The sequence below is a fragment of the Candida oxycetoniae genome, assembly GCF_023343755.2.
Source record: "Candida oxycetoniae strain CBS 10844 chromosome Unknown scaffold31, whole genome shotgun sequence".
NCBI lineage: Eukaryota > Fungi > Ascomycota > Pichiomycetes > Serinales > Debaryomycetaceae > Lodderomyces > Lodderomyces oxycetoniae.
The window spans coordinates 125,514-135,021 of NW_026055465.1; the positions used below are offsets into that span (position 1 = coordinate 125,514).

A 9,508-nucleotide genomic window follows, 5' to 3' on the forward strand; every position below is an offset into this window, starting at 1 on the left:
CATTTACAGAGGTTATCAGATTTTAGTCTCTTTTAGCGAGTTTCGTTTATTATGGCGACACAATCGAGCAGAGCGAGATAGTGGAACATACTAACATCCCTATCGATCGACACCATACTAGCATCCCCTATCGATCGATAGTGTCGACAGACACTATCTCGCTCTGCCCGATAGTGGAGACACTTTGTAGCAACATCCTTTCTGCACTATCTCACTCTGGCCAATAGTGGAGTGCACATATTACAAAAAGTAGTGTATCAAACTAAAGGTACAATAGAAGTAGTGCATAGGTGTAACAGTAAACAAAACCAAAAAAAGGTGCAATAGAAGTAGTGCACTAGATACAAAAGATAGTGTAACAGTATACAAAAAAAAAAAAAGGTCAAAAAGAGATAGTAGTAAGTCTACCTAAGAGAGAATTTGTAGGGTATTGAGATAAACGAGTAAATATCTTTACCCCTTTTGAATGTGAGTAAATCGGTGCAACTCGATTGTAAGTCAATGGTGCACTCGAATGTAAATGGTGCAACTCGAATGTAACATGATAAGGCTAAGTTACTGCAGTTACTGCAATTAGTTCAAGAAAAGAGGATGACGATTCAGTTATGCGTCAAGAATGCTGTGAAATGTTTCGAGATTAACATTGGAAAAAAAGAGATCTAGATTTGAAGGCCGTGTACAGTGACACAAAAATTATAGGCAAGTCTATTTCTTCTGCAAACATTTTGCTTTATAAACTTTGATGTGTTAGTAGGAGGGGCGTGTAAATGGGTCTTTTCAGATACTTATAGACTAGATACCCATATACTCTAATTGTGGATAGACTTTAAGTTGAAACCAAGCAGGGTGGTTGGCAGCTTTCATGTCGTGGTATTGTAGTGGTACAGAGAGGTACAGTATGGTTTGTAGCTTCAACTGCATATAACTTTTCCTTCTCTCGTCAAAGGCTTTCCTTTCTCCAAGGCTTATTTATATTTTACCTTTAAACAGATACTCTATGTATTTTTCTTTTTACCAACAAAATTATCCATCTGACGGAACCCAACTTTATTATCTATAACGCAATAAATATGTGTGTATAGTCTTAGTGGAAGATTTATTTATGTGAATAATCTATACATATATATATATATATATATATATCTGATACACACTACCTATACACTCGTTCTATATCTCTTTGCAAAGTCAATTGTATATAAAGGCACTCCAATCCAGTTTACCAGTTCTTCACAGATCTTTGTCATTTCGTTTCTTTTGGCACGCGTCTGAGAAACTGAAAAGTCTCTAAAGGAATTACACAACAGGTTAGCAAGTAGTGGGCAATTTACACGCCAGCAAGTAGTTGGCAAATATCTAACAATTCACTACTTTCTCATTGACAATTCACTATTTTCTCATTGACAATTCACTATTTTCTCATTGACACTTACACTTTTCTAATTATCGACCCGACCTAACCCAACCCACAAATTCTAGGAACAGTTTTATTCACATTCTCTTTTCTTTTCTTTGCTTTGCTCTGTGATTCTATGTCTACAGCAGCATCAACAAGGCTAACTAAATCAATAAAGCACCAACCTTCAAGATTAGACTTACTCGATGACTCTACTTTGACTTCGCTACCGTTACCCCCACCACCACCCTTAAAGAGACTACTGAATCAGTCATCTCAAAATTCAGCTACTTGTTCAATAAAGCAGCAAAAACGACAGCAACGACGACGGCGGCTGCAACAGCTGTGTTCCGACGCAACTAATGACATATCGAGGAAACAGGGGAAAAGAAGGAAAAGCATCGATACTCGAGAAAAAGCAGAAATGAATGGGGAGGAGGTGCTGGAGATGGAGGAGGAAGAGGAGGAAGAGGAGGATGTCGACGAGGAGGACGATGATGAGGAGGATTGCTTCGAATACTCATACGACGATGAAGACCCTATAGTACTAGTCGAGGATTATTTGTCAACACATAATGTATCGGACAAATCAGAGGCAGATGAATTGCAATTGCCCAACGCAACTACCGCACCATTAGCAAATCATCACCTATCACGACAAGAATCTTTGGCCAATTTCAAACAACGAATACTTTCAACAAATAATGTTTGCTTGCATGAGCCAATTTTAGAAAACAGCACAACCAGCAACAACAACAACAACAGCTACAACAACAACAATGACGACGACTTTATTTCAAATCCACATGTTTCTACAAACATTGTCAATCCACGCCCACTTGACGATTTACAAGCTATATTTGGTAATTTACCAAGTTTTAAATTGCTAAAGTATTGTGATTTGTGCGAGAAACCATTATATGAAATATCATCCATAATTAATTCCAAGAAATCCACTAATTTGACACAATTTATATGTGGTGACTGTATCGATAATTATGAGATATTTTGGAATGAATATTCGGAACTACAACTGAAGCAAGAGGAGAGAAAATCCGTTGAGGAGGAGGAGAAGGAAGAGCAAAAGAAGAGAAAAGCTGTTGAGGAGGAGGAGGAAGAGCAAAAGAAGAGAAAAGCTGTTGAAGAGGAGGAAGAGCAGAAAAAGAGAAAAGTAAGCACTGTTGATGAACGGTTGTTTACAATTTTGAAAAAAGTTTCCCAAAAATATAATGTTGAATCTTTCCATTGTGGGAAAGCAGTTGCTGAAAAACAACACAATGGGAGAGATTTGATCCGAGCCTTGAGGGAGAAAATCCACTGTACTATACTGTCGGGCAAGTGAACAACAAACATACTCCTAGCAACTTCTTTTTTTTATTTTTTTATTTTTTATCTTTTACATTCCTATGCAATTTGCTACAACAAATTGGGCTTGTTAAACTTTTGTTTCTATAACAGATTCTATTAGCGGAATAGGCGATTCGTCACTTTCAGTTTCCGACTCGTCCTTATTTGACTCATCAAGATTACTCTTTGGACCAGAGTAGACTTTATACCCCCAAGCAAAGTAATAAACCAATGACAAAAACCAGACACCAACATTTATAACCACGGTGTAATTCATTGAGTCTCTATCAACTTTTTTATTATCGGGAAACATGTTTAATACTATAATGAAAAACAACCAACAAACAGAAACAGCGCATATTCCTGTACTCAAAGTTTTACCGAAATAGAAGGGACCAGGTTGGAATTTCTTCCAACCATGTGGTAACAAGATTAAAAGCAGTGGCACTGCCCAAGCCAAACTACTTGAACAAATACCCAAGGAGAACAAAGCGCCCGATCCAGCAGTTCCATTAATAAGCACCAATAACCCCAAAAACAATGATAATATCCCAGCAAATATTGAGGCGCGTACAGGGACTTTGATTTTAGGGTCGACATACTTGACGTATCGATAAACAATTGGTAGTCCATCATCTCTGGCAAAGGACCAAATTTGCCTTGATAATGCAATCATAATTGAAATTGCCATAAGGTATTGTCCCACCGCAATTAGTGACATAAACGCAACCGCCCATTTCTTACCCAATGAATCATATATGATTTGAGCCATAGCTGAGCCTGTATCTGAGCTTAAAACTCTTGGGACGTTTCCGTCTTTGATACAAGCAGCACAAACAATCACAATAAACCAGCCTAGAGACCAGCATGCGATAATTGAGCCCAATATACCAATGGGAATAGAACGTTGAGCATTTTTACTTTCTTCACTACAATGAATAACCGAGTCAAAACTTCCGATTGTCCACACTGCGGGCTGTAATGAGATAAAGACACTCCATACAGTACCCCAATCTCTAGCATTTTCAAAATTGCCAAAGATAAAGCCACGAGAATTGAATCCATGACCCATTCCTGCTGGCACTGCAATTAGAAATAATAACACCAAAAAGACATTGACAACAATAGAAGCGGTTTGTAAACTAGCAGCATGTTGTGTTGCCAAGCACAGTATGATAATATTTGAAACAACACAAGCAGCAAAGATGCCATAACACTTTGCATTTGTTATATTAAAATTGCCATCTTGCGAAATGGCTACAGCCGACAATACCTCCACTGCAAAACCATAACTGATACTGCACAACCCACCCATTAACCCAAGACTATTCGAGCATGCAATAACGAAACTCAATGGCACTCTAAAGAGATCGGGACAATAATAATTTGCATAATAGTAAAGACCACCACTTGTAGGGATTGCACTACCGAGAAAACTCATTGCACAACCAACGATTGTAATGAAAAACCCTGCAATAAACCAACCCCAAACGAGACCTGCTGGACCTGCTTCCAAACCTTGGTTAAGAACAGAAGAAATACTTGGAAGTAATCCCATGATTGAAAATGAAATTCCAAATACTTGAAGTGTAGAGTAATGACGCCTTAATTCTTGCTTATAGCCAATTTGGTGTAGTAAATCTTCATCACCATTATTATGCGTAGGATCAATTACCCGGAGCTCTGATACATGAGATAGAACGCCCTGCAAGTGACTTTCTGCTTTCGATTTTACCACATTCATCGTTAACTCAAGAATTTTCTTTTTTGTACAAGGCAGATTTATTACTCTTTAGTTGGTGAAGAGGGCTAAAGTTTGAAAAACAAGGTACATAAACTTCTACAAGATATAGGCGATTCAGTTTAAATATATATACACATATATACAAAGGACAACTGAATAAAGACGACTTGATAGGTAAACATTGTTCTCAAGTTACCCGCTAAAGAGTAATCTTTAATATTGATTTAGCCAAAGAGTTTTATTCACATCTTGAAATTTGGAGGAATGCCTTATCAATGTAATTTTTTTTTTTGGTAACAAAGATAAGCGCCCAAGATGATTATGGAAAAAATTTGATGTTAATCTCAGCTTGTAAACAAAGAGAAGGGTTCAATATACAATTCTAGAAAGTTGTCTTTAAATCCCCCAATCCCGTGCTTATTCCTATTTTCATGTTTATTCCTATTTTCATGCTTATTCCTATTTTCATGCTTATTCCTATTTTCATGCTTTCCCCCAATTTTCATGCTTGTTGCCTTTCAATACACTTGTTATCTTTTTTTGGGGTTGATAAAGGAATTACGCACCATATTCGTTAATTAAAACAAACAAGATAGTGCAGGATACATATTTAAACAATAAAAAAAAAGCCTGATAGGAATTCGAACTCCCTAGGGCGCAAATCACAAAGTTGAGCAACATTATTTATTGGCCGAGGAAGTCGACACAGGCTTGACTTTCTTTTTCATTTCTTTTCTTTTCTTCTATCAAGTAGAGCGAGGCAATACTTTGTATCTTTATCAAACTTTAAAATCTCTTGCGTTTAAAGAGCCAAAGGTCAACGTTGATACTTTTTTGTTGCATACTTTACATAGACTCTTCCCTGCATTAGCATTGCCTTTGACTCTGTTTCCAACGTTAATTTTTTTAAGCATGACGAGTAAAGATGTTATCAAAAGAGGAGAAGAAATAGTTTCTCAACAAGAGCTATCGAGCCGAGCGAGATAGTGGAGCACAGTGACTGCCACAGACACTATCGGTACTCGCACTAAAGCCAAAAAAGAACTTCCATCTCAACTTTTCACCTAAACCCATTTTGCCCAAAATAGTTGAGCGGTTTAATTTATCCATTCTGTTTCATCGATTTAATTTATCCATTCTGTTTCATCGATTTAATTTATCCATTCTGTTTAAATTCAAGTATATTTGCAAGTGCTCCACTATCTCGCTCTGCTCGATAGTGGCTCGATAGTGGCTCCACCTCAGTCAGCCTTATCTTGTTAGTTCACTTTCCCAGCTCTCTATCATTTTGCATCAATTGCCCTTAACCCTTACTCTTTGATTGTGCGCTACCAAAATCTACATTTGTGATCAATGTAGGATTTCTATTAACATCGCCAAACGGTCTAGGCTTACCTTAACATCATTGAGAGAGTGTTCTTTTTTTCCCTAAACAACGCCAGGGGTTTGATTGCAAGATATTTCTTCTCTCTTTCTCTTTTGAAAGCTCACTAGCTTTCTAGGGGTTTTGGCGCCCTGAGCCGGGGGGTTGGTTGGGGGTGCTCTTTGTTTGGAAAAAAAAGGGTAGTGCAAACGATTCCAAATAACGAAGTTGATTTCAAAGAAGGGCGAGTTTGACGTCTTTGCAATAGAGTTTATCGACTCATCTACAAGTTGGGAGAAACCAGAGGGTTAGAAAATGGTATGAGGTAATGGTACAACATCAGCAAAGAGTACTATCATCGTCATCATCGTCGTCGCTGCATCTTCCAGTTTTATATAATCCATTACTCAACTGCATATTCAATAATCCTAATCACACTAAATCGCCTTTTAAAAATGTTATTGAGGAATTGAAGTTGAAGCATAATCAATATACGATAGTTGTACCGTCTGCACACATATTAAACGAGTTTCACGATCCGGCAACTGACAATTCAACATCCAAGACTTTATTGAGGGATCTATGCTATAACAATGAAGAGTTTATCAAGGCCCATCTTATCAAAACGGGCACTCCAGTATCTTCAACAATAACTCCAATATCAAAGGAGCAACTGGTGATTTACAATACAATGAACAATAAACAAGTCTTGATCAAAAATAGAATGATATACACTGGTAAGGGGTTCAAACGAAGCTTGAAGCTCAAGATTGCGTCGATTCTGTATTTTAAATCATTTTGCGACTATTTCCCTAAAGGGTGCCAGTTTATGATTATATATATTGAGAGTTCGTTGATTGGTGGATTACCTCCGCCGCCTCCTATAAGGCGAATATCTCCACCATTACCTGAGTCTAATGGATCCATCAGATCAAATACTTCCTCGAGCCATGATCTAGACTCAATTACTTTTGAGAAATTACTAAGAGGATTCCCCTTATTGTCAAAAGCCGTGAGCGATAAATTTTATCAACTTTTCCATCATAATAATTACCAGTTCCACCAGTTACGTATGCATTCCAGAAAAAAGCTCAAGAATATTAAAATCGAGTTTCAAAAGATTCTAGATGAAGCCTTCAATATCATTCTGGATAGCGTTAAGGAGGAAAACCCTAATAGTGAGCAAACATATAATCTAATCAACCATATAGTCAGCATGTACCCGGGAATCGACTTGAATAAACTCGTCCACGAGTATGTCGAGTTGAATCTTTACGATGTGCTATGGTCGCAATTGATTTTCCAATACAACTATCCAAATGATGATAAGGAATCTTATGATCCAGAAGCAATCAAAAATTTGACTGCTTCTGATTATGATAAATTGTCGTGTTTGTCATTGAATCAATTAGACGTGCCAGTAAGTGAACCGTGGCATATGAACGAGTTACATGAGCGAATCTACCTCGCGGTACAAGAGTTTAAAAAACTATCCGATTCATCAGTTCTAAATCTGACATCAAAAACAGCTGTTGTATACAAGACTATTGAGATTTTGTCTCAATCGACTAAATCAAGCAAATTGATAATCGATGCTGATACGTTGATGGCATTACTTATAATGACTGTTGCTCACTCAAGAGTAGACAATTTAGAAGCGCACATTTACTATATCAAAAATTTTAGCTCATCTGATAGGGCAAATGACGGCCAGTTCAACTATATAATGAGCAATTTAGATGCTGTACTATGTCACTTGTCGGATAGGAAGACTGTAAATGGGTTTGTTCAGCTTGCACAAAGCTCACAATTAAACTATGATTTGTGGAGTACAATCTTTGATGAAGATGTAGATAAATCAAGGAAAATCATTGAGCTGGTCCAAGAAAAGTATACCGATAAGGAACTTCCCGAGAGTCATTATTTACGAAGCAAGAATATCAGCTGTGAGAGTGCATTGAATTTTGCCATCAAAGCGAAAAATTTCAAAGTATACGACTTGTTAATGAATTCGGATCCGCAGTGGTTTTCTATTGATGATATTTTGTTTGATATGAATGTGATGAATAACCAAAACTTGTTGATGTATGGCCTAATTGAAGAAACCGATGAACGTATTGTAGATGATTTAATAAATATCATCACCAATAATGCAACTGTAGCTGAACAAATAGCATATTACAATATGAGAGATAAATATGGTCGAGCAGTTGGTCATTATCTCTTTCATAATCACAAATTAATTTCAAAGATTGGACATTTGATCGATTGGGAGCTCAAGGATAATAACTCGCACACTCCGTTGTTTAGTCTTTGTCGATGTTATGATCATCCAAACTATACTGAAATTGTGAAGACCGGGTTTGATGTTGTTTACGCAAAGTATGGAAAAAAAGGAATAGATTTTGACAAACATGTGGATAAGTCTGGTAACTCCTTGTTGCATGTCATTTTGAAAGGTATACCAGAAACTCGAATCCTTTCAAATACTGAGAATTTGATCAATATCAATATCCTCAATTTGAAAAACTTGACACCGTTGATGCTCTATGTCAAATATAATAGACTTGAAAATCTTCAAAATATTTTATTGGATGATAGGCTCGAGTTCATGTATGAGGAAAATAAAACTTGTTACAACGTGTTTGATTATCTTAGCTTCCTGATGGCAAAGTCATTGAATAGTGAAAAATTGAAGAGTATTGAAAATCTTTTGGTAGATTACTATTTGACAAATTATTTCCCGTCTCCCAATGCTACTGGTAGTGGTAGTGGTAGTGGTAGTGGTACCGGTAATGCTGCTGATGGTGCACTACTCTTTGCACAAAATGGAAAGTACGACTCAAATAGCAGAGATTGGCTAATACAATTCAAAAACAGTAAAGGAAATGTGGGAGTCAAATCTGTCACTTTGTTAAAACAGTTGATGTACTTGAACAAGTTAAAGAGGCCATTTTCAACGTTTCTCGAGAATGACATATTTTGGAGAAACTATTCTACAAACTACTCTACTTCACCAATGTTCCACAAATTTAGGGTGAATAAGTTAATCAACCGGTTCAACATTATGTTGCAGAGTATAGTTTTCCAAGAGAATATTGATGGAAAATCCTTTTTCAAAGCATTTATCAGTGGCGATGGAATGGATACTCTGATTTTAGAGCTGAAACAAAAAATCATGGCGCGTTTTGAATCTGAAAAAGAGTCACTTGGTGTGGTTAAGCTCAAACGTAATCATATTCAGGAGATGGAATTTTTTCTCAATTTCACCCAAGATGAAATCAAAAAATGGGCTCAGGTAGTTGGCAAAATGACCAAACTAGTATTGATTGGAGAACAAAAACAACTTGACTTGAAAAACGTTGAAGATGTTACACACAGTCGCTTAAATGAAAAAGCGTTTTTCAGCAAGAATTTCGATATTTCCGAGTATACACCACAAAGTGGCAGTTTTGGGCACTTTGGTGATTACATGTTATGGATTGAACAAGTTGGGTTTGAGTTGTTGAAAAATATCAATAAAATTTCTACAGATGTCAATTTATGGAAGGAATTATACCACAATATATGCCATGTAAACCAAGAGTTGAAGTCGATGGAATTAGTCACGGATGGTTGAGTCAGTTTAAAAAGCGTCATGGAATAAAAAAGAATCGCA

At 36.8% G+C, this 9,508-nt stretch overlaps 3 protein-coding genes across 3 annotated transcripts; 2 read left to right on the forward strand and 1 right to left on the reverse strand. All coding sequences in view use genetic code 12, as the record gives it.

Moving 5' to 3' along the window:
• Positions 1-1,532: 1,532 nt before the first annotated feature.
• Positions 1,533-2,738, forward strand: KGF56_003589 (uncharacterized protein; the record flags this gene model as incomplete). Its single annotated transcript, XM_049324937.1, has 1 exon — positions 1,533-2,738. One exon carries the CDS (start codon positions 1,533-1,535, stop codon positions 2,736-2,738), a length of 1,206 nt encoding a protein of 401 aa, XP_049179409.1.
• Positions 2,739-2,831: 93 nt separating this feature from the next.
• KGF56_003590 (uncharacterized protein) lies at positions 2,832-4,301 on the reverse strand (the record flags this gene model as incomplete). Its single annotated transcript, XM_049324938.1, has 1 exon — positions 2,832-4,301. One exon carries the CDS (start codon positions 4,299-4,301, stop codon positions 2,832-2,834), a length of 1,470 nt encoding a protein of 489 aa, XP_049179410.1.
• Positions 4,302-6,178: 1,877 nt separating this feature from the next.
• KGF56_003591 (uncharacterized protein) lies at positions 6,179-9,469 on the forward strand (the record flags this gene model as incomplete). The annotated part of the gene is made up of 1 exon (XM_049324939.1): positions 6,179-9,469. One exon carries the CDS (start codon positions 6,179-6,181, stop codon positions 9,467-9,469), a length of 3,291 nt encoding a protein of 1,096 aa, XP_049179411.1.
• Between the last annotated feature and the right edge of the window lie 39 nt (positions 9,470-9,508).